Here is a 17637-nt window from a genome sequence, read left to right on the forward strand (position 1 = left end):
CTGCAGCAGCTGGACCATGCAACGACTCTGTTCATTCATTTAGCGGTAGGGGCGAGGACGCAGCGGGCTGGTGTTGTCAGTGCTCGCTCAGTCTGCTTCAGGCTTGTTGTTTCTCGGTTGTGTAACATGGGAATCCACGTGAATCGCCAGCAAGCCAAACAACAGACATGCCGCGGCAGACACGCCTACATCTGGTTTGCTATCCAATCCAATAATACATGTAAAACCCACCTGCCCAATCATCGCTTAATGGGCGTGGTTATGCTATGCCGGGCTCACGTTGCACAAATGTGTCCACCGCTCTGGGATGGATGACGACGTAGCTACGTGACTGAGATATAACTGAAACAAAATACTTTCTGATGCGGTCCGGTGATCAATTAAGGAGACTCGTAACTTTTTAATCTTGAGCCAAGACACGCGTGGAGCGGGAAAGGTAAATATTCCACCAAAAGACGAAAAATTGGGGGCGTCATTGGTGAGTTAGCTTTCTCGATAAACTAGCTAACCACCTGACGCACGGCTTCAGCTAGACACAACAGTGGATGTAAACATGTGAAATTGAATCATTGCCTTTTTTGTGTGCTCTAAAGTCGTTGCGAATGTGTATTATTGTGGTTTGGGCTTTTTGCTTCTCCAAGGAGTGAATGCTGACTTGACTGTAAGCAGTGGTGTAAGCAGTGTGTGTTGCTCATGTTAGCTGTATAACGTCTGCCGTAAGTCAGGGGGCTGGAGCTCACGGGTTGTGCTGTGTTGGCTGGCAAGTTGGTAACAAACTAAAGCTTTTGTTGCTCAGATTTGCATACGGTGCATTACTTAAAAAGCAACCTATTATACTTGCTAATACAGTAGCTAACAGGCTATCAGTTTATTACGTTATTGCGACCTTCGTATCCAGTTACTGTAGGGGGCGCTGTTTTCACCAAGCAACCCGAACTCTCACGGCGGTTAAAAGGTCTTAACACTAAACTACATTAAGTTTTAGCTTTTTCGCTTTGTCCAGATGTGCTTACACAGCAGGCATGATGAGGCATGGGTGCATATGATTATTGAGATTGGCATGATTACATGAGTGGGAGTTAATTGCCCTCACTAAATGCTGTGTTTGTATTTTACTGTCTGAACCTTTCTGATACTTCCATAGACAGTGCAGGTTTTATACACACTGCGGATATTGCCCCTGATAAATACCCAGTATATTACAGCAACCCAGCTAAACCTGGCACACAAAAAAACCCCAAACAAACTGAAAATAAACTAATGGGAAATTATTGAAAAAGAACTAAATAAAAATAAAATAGAAATTTTAAAAATGTACATGAGAGGTCTTGATAGATAAAGCGCTATGTAATAACTCTGGGTAGGGGACTTCACTGAAACTAGAAGCTGCCCAGTGGCAAGTCAGGTGTGGTGCTATAGCTTCCACCGGAGTGGAGTTGCTGTCACTCCTTCAAGCATTGTGAGGTGGCCTCTGGACTTACTTGGGTCACTGGGTTCATATGGTGAGGGGGAGTAAGTTGTAGGCTTCTGCTGAACGTTAACAATAAATTAAAAAAAAAAAAAGCCTGTAAAACAGGTAATAATGTTGACTTTCAGTTTTGCTTGTGCAATAGCTTATCTTAGCTTTTTAGGTGACTTCTGGAAGCAGTCTGTGATGGTGTTGAGCTGTGTTGCAGTGTGCATGCAGGTTCAAGTACAGAGCAACAGCCTAGGTCAAGTGTGTTGTTGTGCTGCATAAGTGAGAAAGGACCACAGCATCCTATGTATGCAACTACAATCACGCATTGTGTGTTGTGCACGTCAGTACATGTATAATATCTCAATAGCATAATGTTTTATGCATTCTGAATTGAGCAAATCAGTTATGTAATCCTCCTATGAAGACCTGATGAACGATGCAGGGTATTTTCACTCCCTCCTGCTTTTGCTTCTCAGTTTCTGTCCCTCTGTCTTTATTCTCAGTGTCTGGTCTCAGTGCCATATGGATGTGGTGGCAGCTGGAGTTTGTTTAATTATACCAATACCATAGAGAAAAAAACTCGCCCAAGATGGCTGGAAGACAAGCGATTTCCTCTGATGACTCTGATGAAAATATTGGATAAAACAGCCTATAGAATCACAGGGTTTGATTTTTTTTAAAAACCTGCGTTTGCAGGGATTGCAAAAAATGTAAATGCATAATTAGTAACAGCTATTATGTAACCCAGTATCACATTATTATATCTGGCAGAGCCTTACCTGGTCTTGGCAGTATTGATGGATGAGATGTGCATAAATCGCAGATGCTGGGAGAGAGTCAGAAAGCAGTGAGTCAGTTTTATGGCCAGACAGCTGAGTAGTATTAAATAACATGGCAGATTGTGTTTGTTCACATTTGCACAGAACATTTTTTACTTGTTTATGTTTGGCAATAACATGCTCGTACTTTCAAAAGAAGACAAGTGTTTGCTTCCAATTTTAAAGCCTTTGGCACATCACCCATGCCCCAAGTTTAAAGTGGACATGTGAATATATTTCTAGCTCTATATTTTTATTCTAGGACTGTAGGCTAGTAGTAGCTTTCTAAAATTTGTAATTCACCATAATCCTCAGGCCCTCAGTTTATTCTCCTTGACTCATGCTGTTTTACCTCTCATTGGAGGAAACCCTCCCTTTAAAGCAACTTGCTTATGATTGGATGATCCTACAAGCAGAGGAATTGAATGTGAGGTGGATGGGGATTCCAACTGGGGATGATTCTCTGCATATGCTGTTAATATCTTTGGAAATACATTTTGCCACTTATTTGAGAAAAAGTTCACTGGCAAGATTCCCAACTTTCATGATTGCCAACCGTGAATTTTGCCATGCTGAAGATTATCTGTTTCCAGGTCGCATTGGCCTTTAAGGTGTCATGCATGATCTGTCTGTAGGAGTATGAGCAGTTGCTTATTAGGTAGGTTGACTTAATGATTACCTACAGAAGTGTTAAAGTTTTTCCAAAAAGTCACACTTTAACAAGAAGTGCTGTTGAAAAATGTAAGAGAAAAGATCTGTCACTGCACAACACTTTATTAAAAAATATGTTTTCACTGGCTAAATCTGAAATGAAATACTAACACAAGGATGTGTTTGTGGGAGTAATGCAAGAACAGGATCCTCAGTGTCATTGGTGGTCAGAGACCAAGCCAGCTGAGATCTGCAACAATAACGCTTTAGTTTCGCTGTTTAAACATGAATGTTTTCAATTTGTAAGGTGTAAGATACAGTTTTAGAGTTGGCTCCTCATAAATGAGATTAAGTTTACTACAGTTTACTTAAACTAAGCTACAAACTGAAACTAGATGTGGAAAAAAACATGTACCAAAAAGAAAATAACAACAAGACTTTTGAAAATAAAAAACTAAGTGAACTTGGAAAACTTATATATATATATTTGGCGTTTATTTTAGTTTGGTAAAAATGTTATCACGTCTTGCCTGATGAGACATTGATGGACGTGTTTATTGAGAGTCTACACGACTGAGAGTAGAGCAGGGCGATATGACCAAAAATATTTATCACGATATATATTTGAAAATTTGTGATAACGATATAACTGACGATATAATTGACACTAGACAAAATGCTTTACAACTCCTCAACTTTATTAGTGCAAAAAACCCCATCAATGTATTTTCACTTAAACAAGCAGCTTTTTTAAGTGCATTAAAGTTATATAAAAAATTAACAGTGCAAATGCAAATTCCTTGCTGACAGTTTAACCAAAAGGCATTTCCAGGGGAAATTGGCTGACATATCCTGAGCATAACCATGTATAATATCCACAAAACTTAAAAAGAGGTTATACACACACAGTACGGTAATATTGTGCTGAAGCACAGTACGTATCACTCCGCGAGGCACCTGCCTACGATAGCCGTAATGCTCCGACAATCCATCAAGCGGTGCGGGTTCGTAGCTTAGCAAAGTCGTACTGAAACATTTGTACCACATAAAATCAATTAGAGGTCAGTAAACACAACCAGAATTCATACATAAGGCCCACGGGATTATAAGGGACACTGTCGATTTTCAGAAAAATCAAAGGATTGATTTTAAGTGTGCCGTGTTTTCCAAAAAACACGGTAATAACGACGGCCCGCTAGCATGCGCTACCAAAAATAGTGCTTTGTTGTGTATCTGACGGATGAAAGCCAAACCAGTTCCACACCACTGAAGTTGCAGCATTTTTACAAACCAATTCTGGTTCATCCGTTTCAGTTAACGATCCGCTTTCACTCTTCTCATTCTGCGTCACCGCCATGTGCGTATGTAAACAAAGGCACTGCGCATGCGCGTTTTACCCATATTCTATCGCGATATTTCATTTTCTTATCGTTGCTCAACATTACACCGGTATTACCGTGAACGGTATGATATAGCCCAGCCCTAACTGAGAGACAGCTGCTTTGATATAGTTCAGTGTTTCTGTTGTACTACCTGTTAGGGCTGTTCGATATAACGATATATATCGGATGACAATATAAAAACGTCTATCGTTTCATTTTACGCTATTGTTTGTTTCGTGGTGTCGCAAAATAAACTGTTTATGGCAATATTTTTTTCATCGTTTTGATGGTCACTGTAGTGGCTATATTAATTTCGTAAAGTTCTCTCTTTCTCTTATATTTTATATAACCACACTACGGACGGACAAGAGCCTGTTTTTATGCGTTGTGGTTAGCAACAATGACGGTAACAGCATCGCGTGTCCGCTTGTTTATGTTCCACATAAACCTTTCACAATAAAGCTCAAGATCCTGTTGAGACTTTTCAAAATAAACTGAATCACGTGAAAGAGTATGCAGAGTATTTACGGATGAGAAGTAAAAAAGAGCCGCCAGGTGCTAAAAAATAGACCTTAGACTCAAACGTTAGAACAGGCTTTTCCCGGCAGCACGCCGTGTAATAAATACTCACAAAGAAAACGGCGGCCTTTACAACTTATGTCTAAAAATGTATAGTTTCATGCATCGGTTAAAACACTCGACTCCAGCTACATGACGCGCAGCTGGAAACACTTCCCGCAAGACGAGCTGCCCGAGATTCACAGAATTTACAGAAAATGTTAAATTTTTGTGATTTATATCGTTATCGGGACGATAGAATTCTTATATCGGGATATGAGATTTTGGTCATATCGCAGAGCCCTACTACCTGTACTGATTTTCCTAAATCTTGCCTCTGGCATAACATAAAACTTGATTAGTCCCACACGTGGGAAATTTGTTCCATATGCCTTCTATGCAATAATAACTAAACTCAGGCTTTTTGTTTATTTTCTTCTGTTTGCAGTGGAAAAAACAGACCACTTCATCCAACATTCAGCACTGACTGAATGAAAGTCAATTCATTGTTACCACATGGAACCCATTCCCTTTGGTTGAACATATGAAGACCCTTACCGACTATTGTAACTGGAAAGAAAAATAATTGATGTGTGACCAAAGTGTGGTGATGCCAGGAGGTGACAGCGGACTACATGGGGAGGAGCCTGCATTGCCGTCAGCCACAGCGAACGGTGGAGAGGTGGAGCAGGAGTTGTCCGGGAAGCAGAACGGCAGGGAAACGTCCAAGCACCTCGGGGGTGAAGAAAGTGGAGTTTCAGGTGGAGAGGTGGGACAGGAAGATGAAGAAATGGCGAGTGGTTCACACGACCTGTGTTCATCAACCAATCACAGCCCTGGGAGCGCTTCGGGATCCACCTCAGTTTCAGCTAAGAGGTATTTAACTCCATGTGCTCTCACCATTTAGCCTTTTTTGGGGACTTTCTATGGTGCCTTTCTGACCCTAATTTCTGCAAAGATCCACAACAGCACGTGAGAGCTTTTTATCTATTACTATTGCTACACTGTTAGCATGTGGCTCTGACAAGTGGAGTACAGCACACTGTGACAACAGCCAGGGTTTTAACTTTCTTGCAGCATTGCAAGAATTTTGGCATAGAAGAAAACAAGCCAGAGTTTCCCAAAATAAACTGGAAAGATGCTTTTTACCAACTGATCCTGAAGTTCTGCGTCTGTGCTATGATCTATTCATGGTATAATGGTGACAAAAATGCTAACTATGTCCGACAGAGTGAATCTTAACTACTTAAGTAACTGTGAGAAATACTTATCTTTTTATGCTGTTTCTGTGCGTATGTAGCAGCGAGCATGCAGAGGCTGGCAAAGGGCAGGACCACAGAGAGGTGATGAATGCAGTGGCTGAGATGAAAAAGAGGCTTCCATCAGACAAACGCAGCCGCAGCAAAGCCAGCACTGTGGAGGCCTTACATTACGCGCTCAACTGTGTCAAACAAGTGCAAGGTAACCTGACTAAATGCAGAAGAGTCCATGTAGAATCTTAAGAAAACACTATTTATTTTTCTCCAAATACTGATACTGTTTGTGTGCCTTGGTTTGTCACCTGTAGCTAATAGTGAATACTATAAACTGCTCATGCAAAATGGGCAGGACGAGCGGAGAAATGCCACTGTTTGCACCCTGGAAGAGCTGGAGAGAGTCACCTCAGAACACACCCTTAAAAATACGGTATGCACATCAAACTTAGATGCACAGGTCACAGGTTCTGATGGTATTGTCCCTTTTTTAATGCATCACTGAAGATGTCTTAGGACCCACTAAGCATTTGTTTAGAGCTGTTTTGAAATCCTGTTTTGAGGCAGTCTTAAAGATGCAAATACACATGCATATGTACATTTATTTTGCCTCACTCCTGAGCGGGTGTGTGAGTGTATGTGTGTTTATTGCTTTTGTGTGTGTCTGTGACTTTGCTTGCTTGTGCATGTTTTTCTGGGTGCGTACATCTCTTTACCTGTTTGTAGGATTCCTTCGTGGTGGTTTTCTCCCTGGCCAGCGGCCGCGTCCTCTACGCGTCTGAGCAGGCTCCCAGCATCCTGTGCTGCAAGAGGAAGTTTCTGGAGTCCGCCAAATTTGTGGAGCTGCTCTTCCACCAAGATGTCAACGTCTTCTATTCACACACTGCGCAACCCCATTTGCCACCTTGGAGCAACTCGCACACAGGTGCTGTATTTTATTTATTTATTTAGATTAAATAAATAAAATACGGCACAGGGACGGCACAGTTTTGTTTTTGTTTTTTAAGTTAGTTTGCACATGCTAGTGTCTCAGTGGGTATTTAACAGAAATAATGAAAGAGAATATGGCTAACTGACTTCTCTCACTTCTTTTTCTCTGTAGCCGGCGTTTTGTTTGATTGTGCCCAGGTCAAGTCCTTCTTCTGCCGAATCAGGTCAGTACTTTTTTTTTTCTTCATATCCCTTAATTCCTTAAACAATAATTATTTTTTTTAAATGCACATTTAATAAAATATATGAGCTAAATTCCATTAAACCCTACATCTGATGTTGCCCTTGTGTATCCAGACTATAAACTGCAGTAATTTCAGGGTTTTTAAATTATGATTGTTGTTTTTTTATTATTAGAATTGTGTAACTTCTACAAGCTTATGCAACTGTTACAAAATTTCCTGCAGGGTGTAATGAAGTTTCGTTCTGATTGTAAACTCTTCCTCTATAAGGAATTCCATCAATACATGCTTTTTAATGAATGTGTCTGTAGAAACTGTGCTCGGTCCACGGTGTAGTGGTTAACACATTCATTTTATGTGCAAAAGATTCCCAGTCTGAGACCAGGAGGAGACACGCCTGGATAAATATGAGGGTTGTGTTAGGAGGGGCTTCTGGTGTAAAATGTGTGCCAAATCAAACATGATTATCCATCAGCTCTTGTGACTGAAAGTACCTCCATAGCCATAGAAAATATTCATTTCACACATTCTTACAAGAATTAAATTAGCTGTCATCAACTTGTACCAATAGATATTGAAATTTGAAGTAATTGTTTTCATTTTTCATTAGATCTTTATTTTAGGGTTTGAAACTGGTGCAGGTAACATTTCCTGTTTTCATCTTTGATCACAATAAATTTGGATATGATTTTTGTGTTTTGTGTGTTTTAGGGGTGGGAAGGATCGTGAGGGCGAGATGCGTTACAACCCATTTCGGATAACACCCTACCAGCTGAAGGTGCAGGGATCTGGGAGCAGTGGGGAGGAGGAGGAGCCGTGCTGCCTGGCACTGGCTGAACGCATCATCTCTGGATATGAAGGTATGATACCATGTTTGTCTTTTAACATGCAGCTTTGATGCTCTGATAGGTCAATGCAGTTTTATCTATAATAACCCCAAACACTTTCTGAGAAACTCTTCTGGTTATAACTTATAACCACTGTTTATTCATGTTTTGCACTGGTGTTTATATGATTTGTGTATGCAGCACCTCGGATTCCCATGGACAAGCGCATTTTTACCACAACACACTCCCCTGGTTGTGTGTTTCTGGAAGTTGATGACAGGTCAATACACACAAATTTCCAGTCCCAAGCTTTGAAAATTAATGGCAGTGTATGAAAAGAGCTGATTTTTATGGTGACTGTTCACAGGGCCGTGCCTTTGCTTGGATACCTTCCTCAGGATCTGATAGGCACGTCGTTGCTGACTTGCATTCACCCAGAGGACCGCCCCCTCATGCTAGCCATGCACCGGAAAGGTGAGTTTGTGGGGAGGATGAGTGCAAAAGTTTAGTCTGCTGATAAGAAAACTCTGCATTTCAATGAGCTGACTCAAATTGTATATTTAAATGGATAGATATTCTCTTTTTCATTATACTGTACAACATGCCAGACAAATAATAAAATAGCTTGTAGTAGTAAATTAATCAACCAAAGCAAGGTGTTTATCCTAAGCATTTACACACGCTTTGAAATTATAAGATTTTACCTTTCATCACATAATAAAAATTAATTAATTAATTAGACAAAGATCAACCTGAGGTGATCAACAGCAAGTTAAATAATACACTATGTCATAATTAACAAAAATTAGGGAAAAATGCAAAAGCAGTGTTTGAAAAACTAAGTGCTCTTACTTCTTCCATAGTACTGTAGTTGAGAGAATAAGTAGAAACCAGGGTGCTGCTCTTGATCAAGTGATCATCAGCAAATGTGAGCACCTCTATGGAAGCAGATATTTGGGCAGTTTGGTGGTCTGGATTGTTAACATATCTGTTAACATAATGCAGAGGAGAAATGACATCAGCAGTGATCTTAAAGAAGGATTATTAGCCTTTTTCCAAGCAATTGGAATTCCATCATTCTGCAGTGTGAAATACTATTCACATTCAAGTGGAAAACATTCCAAACATTTGCCAGTCTTTCCAGGAGTGAACTTCCCAGACTCCACAGGCCTCAGTTAGCATTTTAAATGTTAAAGTTCATGACAGGACAATTAGAAAAAGACTGAACAAGTATGGCTTTTTTAGTTGGGTTGCCAGGAGAATGCTTCTTCCCTCTAAAAAGAACAACGTAGCACAGTTTAGGTTTGAAGAATAGAACAAACCACAGGACTCCTTGGGACAAATGAGACCAAAAATTGAGGTGTTTGGCCATAATGCACAACGCCATGTTTGGATGGCATGAACAGAGCATATCAGCACAAACGCCTCATACAAACTGTAAAGCACGGTAATGGGGCCGGGTGGGGGTGATCACTTAAGCTTGTGTTGCAGCCACAGGACCTGGACACTTCGGTATGCAGAGGAGTTAATGGACTGCAATGTATTCTACAGTCATTTGTGAGGGCACGTGTAAGCAGAATAACTACAACAGCCTGTCTGAAAAAGAAAAGAATCAGTGTGTTGCAATTGTCCAGACCTCAACCTGACTGAAATGCTTTCCCTTGGTTAAGAGTTATACATAAACAAATACCACAAACCTCAACGAAGTGAAGCAACACTGGAAAGAGGAGTGGGTCAGAATTCCTCCACAATGATTTGAGAGACTGATAAAGTTTCTCACATCATACAGAAAATTATTACTTCAAGTTATTGTTGCTAAAGGTGGCTCTAAAAGCTATTGAATCATGGGATATATTTAGTTTTTAACACACTGCTTCAGCGTTTTTGGCTTATTTTAGTACTAAATAAATAATGAAACAGTTTAAATATTATAATATTTTTATTATTATGTCCTAATACAAATCTTTAGAATTGACAGTAATTTCTTTTTACCGTGACTGTATTTTTGTCATACATTTTATTTATTTATTTATTTATTTATTCTTCATGCCTTGCTTAGTCTTGAAGCATGCGGGCCAGCCTCCATTTGAACATTCTCCCGTGCGTCTGCACTGTCAGAATGGAGACTACATCACCTTGGACACCAGCTGGTCCAGCTTCATCAACCCATGGAGCCGGAAGGTGGCCTTCATCATCGGGCGCCACAAAGTCAGGACGTAAGTTCCATAAGCATAAAATCTAAACCCCAAGACGACAAAAATGTGTGCTGAGGTGTAGAGTTTGGTGTCTGTTGTGTAATCCCCCTGGGTTTCTGTGAAAACAGTGTGCGATTACATGAATGACGCAGTAACAAAGATAACATCACTCTGTTTACTGCCTTTGCCTACAGGAGTCCTCTGAATGAGGATGTGTTTGCTGCTAAAGCAAAGGAGTTTGTTCCAGTAACTCACGAGGAAATAAAAGATCTTCAGGCAAAGATCTATAAGCTTTTCCTACAGGTGAATATGTCATTGCTGAATAAATGAATTCCAGAAAGCACTCACTTTAAATCCTTTGTTGCTGTAATGCAACAAAGGTGCTGGTATCATGCTGGTATCAGCGTAATAACATATAAAAGCTGATCATGTTTCAGTCCTGTCAGAAAAAGGAAAAAATAAAAAATGATTCATACTAAATGGGTTGGAGTTGTAGTATGTGTGGTTTTTGCTTTTTGGTTGCTGTACACAGGCTGAAAAAAGAAGCATTTATATCTGTTTAATCTGTTAAAGAGCAGCATTAATCTGTTCTTCCTTGTGTCTCTTCTTTACAGCCCGTTCACAACAATGGCTCCAGTGGTTACGGTAGTTTAGGCAGCAACGGCTCTCACGAGCACTACATCAGCATTGCATCTTCAAGTGACAGCAATGGTAACGTATGGGAGGACTCACACCGGGAACCGGTAAGACATCACAGTGAGGTCATCATCCAGGAATTCACATGTCACCCAGTTGCCTAACTATCTATTGCCATGGTTACTCATGCACTTTTTTTGGGGGGTGCTGTGTTCGTCTGTTTGTGTTTTCCAGATGACTTTACAGCAGATCTGTGCTGATGTAAACAGAGTGAAGAGTTGGGGCCAGCAGGCTTATCTGGATTCCAACCACAAAATTGCTTTCCTTGGAAAACGTGTCACAGGTATCGCAGTTTCACATCCACTGAGTACAAAACAGTTAAAATGTGTTTTTTAAAATTGGCAGATATTTTAAATGTTGGCTGTTTATTTTGCCAGCTCCTCTACCCCCTGCAGCCTCCAATGCCGAGGTCAGAGAGCACAAAGCGAGCAGGAAGCAAACACACATTCCCTCCTATCAGCAAATCAACTGTGTGGATAACATCATCAGGTGTGTGGCGATAAACATGACTTTTTTTTTTCTGCAGCACTCAGTCCTTGTCATAATATTGACTCCTGCTTTCCCTATTGGTTTGCGCACGTTTCTTGTGTGTAACCAGATATTTAGAGAGCTGTACAGGTCCAGCCCTCAAGCGGAAGAGTGAATCTCATTCCTTGGTTACCTCTTCTTCCTCATCCTCTACCTCAGAAGATGACAAGCCTGCAGGAGCCACTGACACAGCTCAGGAGAGTTCAGATGGTATAAACCCACACACAGCACATGGCTTAGCATTCTGTTACTTTTAGGGTGAAAGTCTGTAATGTTTCTGTCATATAAACTCGTTTTGCTCCTGGCATTTGTTTTTTCTCACTTTTCAGCAGTCGTGGTGGAGACTGAGGTGTCAGTGAGCCCTCCAACTCCAGCTGTAGTCGGGGCACCTCTTACAGACATCACCATGTCTACTAAAGCCATGAGTGTTGTCTCGGTCACCAGCCAGTGTTCATACAGCAGTACCATAGTGCACGTGCCACAGCCTGAGTCAGGTATATAAACATAGTCTTATATCATGAGTGAGACCTGCTCAGATGCTTCTTCTTTTTTTTCTCTTAATGGTAAAATTTCAAAATTCTCTCAGGAGTTTTGCACACAGAGAAACATTTAGTGCTTTCTTTTGACACTGCCCCCCCCATGTTTTTCTGTTAGAAGCCACAGCACTGGAGGATGCCCCGATGGGCAGTGAGCCTGCTGATCCTGCCCCAACCCCTGTCCGTCCAGCTCCAAGCCCTGCCGCAGAGGAAAGAAGGTTTGTTGGTCTCACCAAGGAGGTGCTGTCAGCTCACACCCAGAAGGAGGAGCAAGAATATGTGGATCGATTCCGCCATCGCATCCTTCAGAGCCCTTACAGCTCATATCTGCAGCTGGACAACAGCTCTTTGGCTCACTCCCACCACCCAGGTTTGTTGAATATTTCTTTAGCAATGCAGCTGATGTTTTGAAATCTGACAAAGTGTTGGTGCAAATTTTTGTGCAACTTTAATTAGATTCTATGATCTCTATACATTCACTGCAGGAGACTACCTGCGTCCACTGAGTGCCGGAGGTTGGAATCGTTCTCGAAAAGGGAAGCCAAGACACAAGCGTCCCAAACCCCAGGGTTCGTCAGACAGCTATGCCTCCCCTCCTGAACCCGCTCGCCGTGTCCCTGACTCCTCATGGCCCTCCTCAGAGTCCTCCCAGCCCCAGGTGGGAGCACCCTACAGCCAAACATCTCCAGTCCAGGTGCCATTCTTTCCTGTAATGGGGAAGCCTGGCCCGGAGCAATCACCCAGGACACAACAGCTCCCTGGAGCAGCTCCTACGGGGCTCCAGCCTCCTGACCAGCTCAGCTACAACTTCAACATAATGCAACCTACTCAGAGCCTGCCAGGCATGCAGCAAATCCAAATGGAGACCATTCAGAATGTTCAGAATACCCAAAACTTTCACAACCTGCAACCCATAGCTCCAACACAGACCTTCAACCCTTCTTTCATGGCTCCAGTCATGGCTGTCATCCTGCCCAACTACCCCACTTTTACCCCAGGTTACCCATCCATTTATCCACAGTCAGCTCAGTCTATACTTCCCCAAATACCCATCACTATGACAGGGTATGCCCCTGTCAGTGCACCTTTCCCTCAGCCTCAGTTCCAGGCCCAGCCTGGTCCCCATTCTCAAACATCCCCAGGCCTTTTACTTTGCTCACCCAGAGCGAGTTCATCTGTCGGCGAAGAAGAGGAAGCGGCTGGGCCTACAGCTTTGTTCTCTAGTTCTCGCTCAAGTTCTCCACTGCAGCTCAATCTGCTGCAGGAAGAACTGCCCAAACCGAGTGAAGGGCAGAGCAGCACCGGGCACAACCACGCCGAGAAACTCCATGAACAACATGCCAATGAGGTGAGTCAGTCTACCACCTTTTATAACAGGTATGGGTTGAGTATAGGTCTGATAGTTTTCTCACTCTAAATTGCTGACTGATTTCTGACCATCTTTTTTATGATTAGCGTGATGTCGCAGGAGAGTCTGGCAACCATGATGCCCAGTCAACATCCAGCGAGCTCCTTGACTTACTGCTTCAGGAGGACGCCAGGTCAGGGACTGGCTCCAATGCCTCAGGGTCTGGATCAGGGGAGTCTGGAGGCTCACTGGGGTCTGGATCTGGCTCCAATGGAACCTCTACTTCACACACTGGTAAGAAAGGCAATATGCATGCATGCAATTCATGCAAAAACTGCCTTTTTTGCACCATATTTGTAAAGCATAAGTCTAGTTGTTATAGTTTTGACTTTCAGTTTCCAATGTCCGTGTACACCAAGCTTCTAAATGTTGCTGCATGATGCAAACAAGTAAAAGAATGCCATGCAAATGCAAAACAGAGTAACAACATTTTCAGTTAAGAGTAGGATGGAAGGATGTGAATGAATTTTTCCCTGAGTTACAGGCAGCAGCAACAGCAGTAAATACTTTGCCAGCAACGATTCATCGGACACGTCACGCAAAGCTCGTAAGAGTCAGGAGGCCCTGGCAGAGCACAAACACACCTTCGAGAATCAGTCGGAAAACTCCCTGTGGAGCATGATCCAGCACACGCCCGAGCATGTCATGATGACATACCAGATCCACACCAGGTACACCAATACACTTAATTAATAATGGATAAAAGGGAAACGCATTCTTGAGAAAAGCTATTTTGGCATTACAGATTTGTGTGTGGAATTACTTTTGTGTCTTTCTTGTCATTTTCAGAGCGAACTCTGAACACCGCGCTCTTTTTTTTTTTTAAACAATTTTTAATGCAAGATGACTTTCTGATGAAAATGTAAATCCAGTTCCAGTTAAAGATTAACAGACACGTGTATTTGTTTAACCCATCACCCATCTCGTTTATAAACTGTAGATATTTCCAAGCTGTCCCTCCAATCGAGTCTGGCCAACAGAGAGTACATCTTTCAGCGTGGGTCCCGCCTACTTTTCAAACAAGTTTCTAAGCTTTAGGATTCACAAATCACATTTTAGAGCCAGATTTGAAGTCAGTGTAATCCACTTGCGATCGAGCTCTCAAGTTTGATTTACAATTGCAAATGCGTTCTGTTTTATAGTAACAGAGGCACAAAAGTAACTAATGCAAGCATGGCCAGAAATAATGTCAGCCTGTTCAGTGCTTTTTTTCCCCCTGTGACACTTTCACAGTGGCCTTTGAAACCTGGTGCTTTGTACTAGAAATCATTTATCTTCAATATAAAGTGAGGATTATACTCACTAGTTGACTGAGTAAGCGCAGTAAGGTTAAAGGTGAGGCTTTTATGAGGCTCATAAAGTAAAAACATGTGCAAGTGTTGTTTCTTTTGTTCTTTTTAGCAGTCATTTTCATGATTCTCAAACACTGTCATCTTATCTAAATGTCTCACCTTGTTTAATGTGGCAAGGTATTTAGTCTTTTTGTCTGATGGCTTTGCTTATTCAAAGCCAAATGGTACAGCAAAAGGGCTACCTGCTGATTTGATTATGTAATGATATTATCTAATCCGGGAGTACAATAAACACCAAAGCCGTCTTCACAGTACTGTGCTTATTTATATTTATACCAGTTAGATGCACTTCTTATGCCTTATACATGTTTTCTTTTTTATTATTTAACTTTTTTACAAAAGCACAAACAAGAAGACAAGCAATGGGTGAAAAGATGTAAACCAAAAGCATACCACAGAGCAGCATGAATCAGCCTCAGAGACTATGAACCGCCTTTTCTACACTGAATCCCTTCAGTTTAGCAGGAAGTGGTATCTCTTTAATCCACCTTTAAAAGCAGAAAGATCATGTTGGTTTCCATTCTGATAAACTTAGGTCACTTCTTTGCATTCCCTCAAAGCCCATTTTGATTGGACAGGAGCAGCCAAATTATGTCCAGGTTACATTTCAGGTGTGTCGACGTGCCATACTGTTTAGAAACCCAAACAAATATGCCCCTCACAGGTGTGAGAATCACCCCTGTGCAATACCACTTTTGTCACACATGGGGGAGACGGTTCATCTTCATGCCCTTTACCTTTTCTTCATCATCCTATATCATCTCATGCTTTCTCTCCCCGCAGGGACCAGAACAAGGTTTTGGCGGAGGACAGGGAGAAGCTTCGAGTGCTTCAGCCCCTCCAGCCCTGGTTCAGCCAAGAGCAGAGAGAGGAGCTGGCTGAAGTCCATCCATGGATCAAACAGCACGCCATCCCACAGGAAATAGACACACAGGTATCGCCAGGAATCACTCACTGTGAACATTTTTGTTTTCGTTTCCTGTGACCGTGTGTTTAATGCGTTGCTGTCTCTCTCAGGGTTGTGTGAGCTGCAGCTCAGGTGCAGGCATGTCCCACCCCACTCACCCGACTGCACCTGACAGTTCCTCACCTCTGGAGAGCCCTCAGCACGACCCGATCGGACTCGTGGTTGACACTTGAGAACTCTGACCAGAAATCACCCACCATCAGGTTTACAGTGTGCCAGCCCTGTCAGGAACCTCAACAACTCTCACCGTGCATCTCTTTTGACCAGTCTGAAGGAGTGGATCCCTGTGCTTTAGTGTAAAATCTAATATGTTTAATAAAGGTAGCAGAGGCTGGACCAGGCCCTAGGGAACAGAGGAGGCGAGAGATGGGCATTTTCTTTCACTCTGCTTAATGTGGCTGTTCTTATTGGACCATGAATATTACATTTTTCTTTTTATGTGTTAATAGAGCCCCTAATGAGGGGGGGTTTAGGCTGTATTTAAGACTGTTCAGATCTATGAACCATATATGGAAAGTGCCCTGGGATAAACATGAGCACTGTGTGTACACCTGGTCTGTAGAACAGGAGTGACTGGCTGGGAAGATGAAGACGGTGCTGGCCCAGAGTATCAGAACATACGTCAAACTCTTCTCCAGTAACACTGAGTCCAGGATGTACAGTATGTGTACTACATCAGCTCCTTCGGTGACATAATTAAGACGTGATTTTTTTTTTTTTTTTTTTTTTTTTTATTAATTCCCCCCCCCACCGAGGGACACTAAGATAAAAACACATTTGCTGCTTTTCTGTTTTAGGACACCCAGATTTGAATATGGTGTTGTTACTGGAATTTACACTCTTGTTCCGTAGGCTTGTTTCCTTCAAAGCGTTCTCATCCCAGGGTATCATATACTGTTGTTCTGGCAATACGGACATAAACACAAGATGTTCTTTGTGTAACTTGTACAGAGTAATAATATCTGCTTTAGAAGGCTGTGGTTTGTGTCCTATTTGAAAGCTTTGGAAACCAAAAGGTTCTTGGTGAAGTTTAGGTAAAGATTGTGCTTTTGGGTTCTCAGCGTTAGCCCTACATTGCCATCAAGCATGTATGATGTCCTGGGAATAAGAATGGGCCGTTTTCCGCATTTTGATCATTTCAAATTGAACTTGGTGCTAGAAGACACATCTAGCCCGTTACTCAAAACTTCCTGTAGCAAGTCCTTTCTCCACCGACCTATCCTGCCCGGTCATCGCCCTGTAATACCTGTAGCTTACCTCTTAATTGTAAACAAACAGTGTGGCCCCAAATTTCCGCTCATCTTGTGTTTACTAAGTAAATGAATTTCCTTCTATACCCTGCAGCTGTCTGCCTGATTGGATGTATGTTTGTATGAAAGGGAGACCGGGAAGAACTAACTAGCCTGTTGTAGTTCTGTGAATGTTTCTTTTCTTCTTCCTGTACTGAATTTAAATCACAGGTGAGCTTGTGGATGTGTAAAAGTGTGCGTGCCGGCCGACTGCGAGCTGCTTCTTTCGATACACTTGTCCAACAGTGCAAGACAACGTGGTTTTCTACCGTTTTTAGATTGAAAGTATATAACAGTATCATGTATTTTATAGGAAATGTACACAAAATGAACTTCACAAAGTGTATAAAAAGCCATTTGTCTTGAATTCAGGGACTGTTTGTGACACAAAGGAATGAATAAATGAGATAAAACCTAAATTGCAGTTCGACATGAGTGTCAGTCAAGTTTTTACGTAACATTAAACTCATGCTTCTGGATTTTATTTTATTTATTTTTTTGACTAAAGAAGACCTTCCTCCTAAATTTCATGTTTGAATTTTTAAA

At 41.8% G+C, this 17637-nt stretch overlaps 1 protein-coding gene across 2 annotated transcripts; it reads left to right on the forward strand.

Annotated features, from left to right (window-relative positions):
- Positions 1 to 264: 264 nt before the first annotated feature.
- On the forward strand, positions 265 to 17515 carry per3 (period circadian clock 3). 2 transcript variants are annotated; one of them, XM_084928060.1, is made up of 22 exons: positions 265 to 436; positions 5317 to 5744; positions 6169 to 6329; positions 6436 to 6554; positions 6848 to 7046; positions 7224 to 7275; positions 8005 to 8153; positions 8322 to 8400; positions 8488 to 8594; positions 10180 to 10336; positions 10510 to 10618; positions 10930 to 11058; positions 11186 to 11294; positions 11389 to 11500; positions 11610 to 11749; positions 11872 to 12033; positions 12194 to 12445; positions 12561 to 13423; positions 13531 to 13717; positions 13968 to 14154; positions 15619 to 15769; positions 15853 to 17515. In XM_084928060.1, the coding sequence occupies exons 2-22, from the start codon at positions 5458 to 5460 to the stop codon at positions 15973 to 15975; spliced, it is 3834 nt and encodes a 1277-aa protein (XP_084784186.1). In that variant the 5' UTR covers positions 265 to 436; positions 5317 to 5457; the 3' UTR covers positions 15976 to 17515. The 2 variants fall into 2 exon arrangements, with proteins under 2 accessions (XP_084784186.1, XP_084784185.1); XM_084928059.1 differs by having other exon boundaries at positions 266 to 436; positions 11869 to 12033.
- The last annotated feature ends 122 nt before the right edge of the window (positions 17516 to 17637 follow it).

The sequence above is a fragment of the Perissodus microlepis genome, chromosome 5 (genome assembly GCF_051167445.1).
Source record: "Perissodus microlepis isolate ML-2025 ecotype Zambia chromosome 5, ASM5116744v1, whole genome shotgun sequence".
In the NCBI taxonomy this organism is placed as follows: Eukaryota; Metazoa; Chordata; class Actinopteri; order Cichliformes; family Cichlidae; genus Perissodus; species Perissodus microlepis.

Coding starts and splice junctions, on each gene's coding strand:
- per3 (XM_084928059.1), top strand. CDS start 5,458: ATGTGTGACCAAAGTGTGGTGATGCCAGGAGGTGACAGCGGACTACAT. Junction 5,745..6,168: donor ACCTCAGTTTCAGCTAAGAG/GTATTTAACTCC, acceptor GTGCGTATGTAG/CAGCGAGCATGCAGAGGCTG. Junction 7,047..7,223: donor TTGGAGCAACTCGCACACAG/GTGCTGTATTTT, acceptor TTTTCTCTGTAG/CCGGCGTTTTGTTTGATTGT.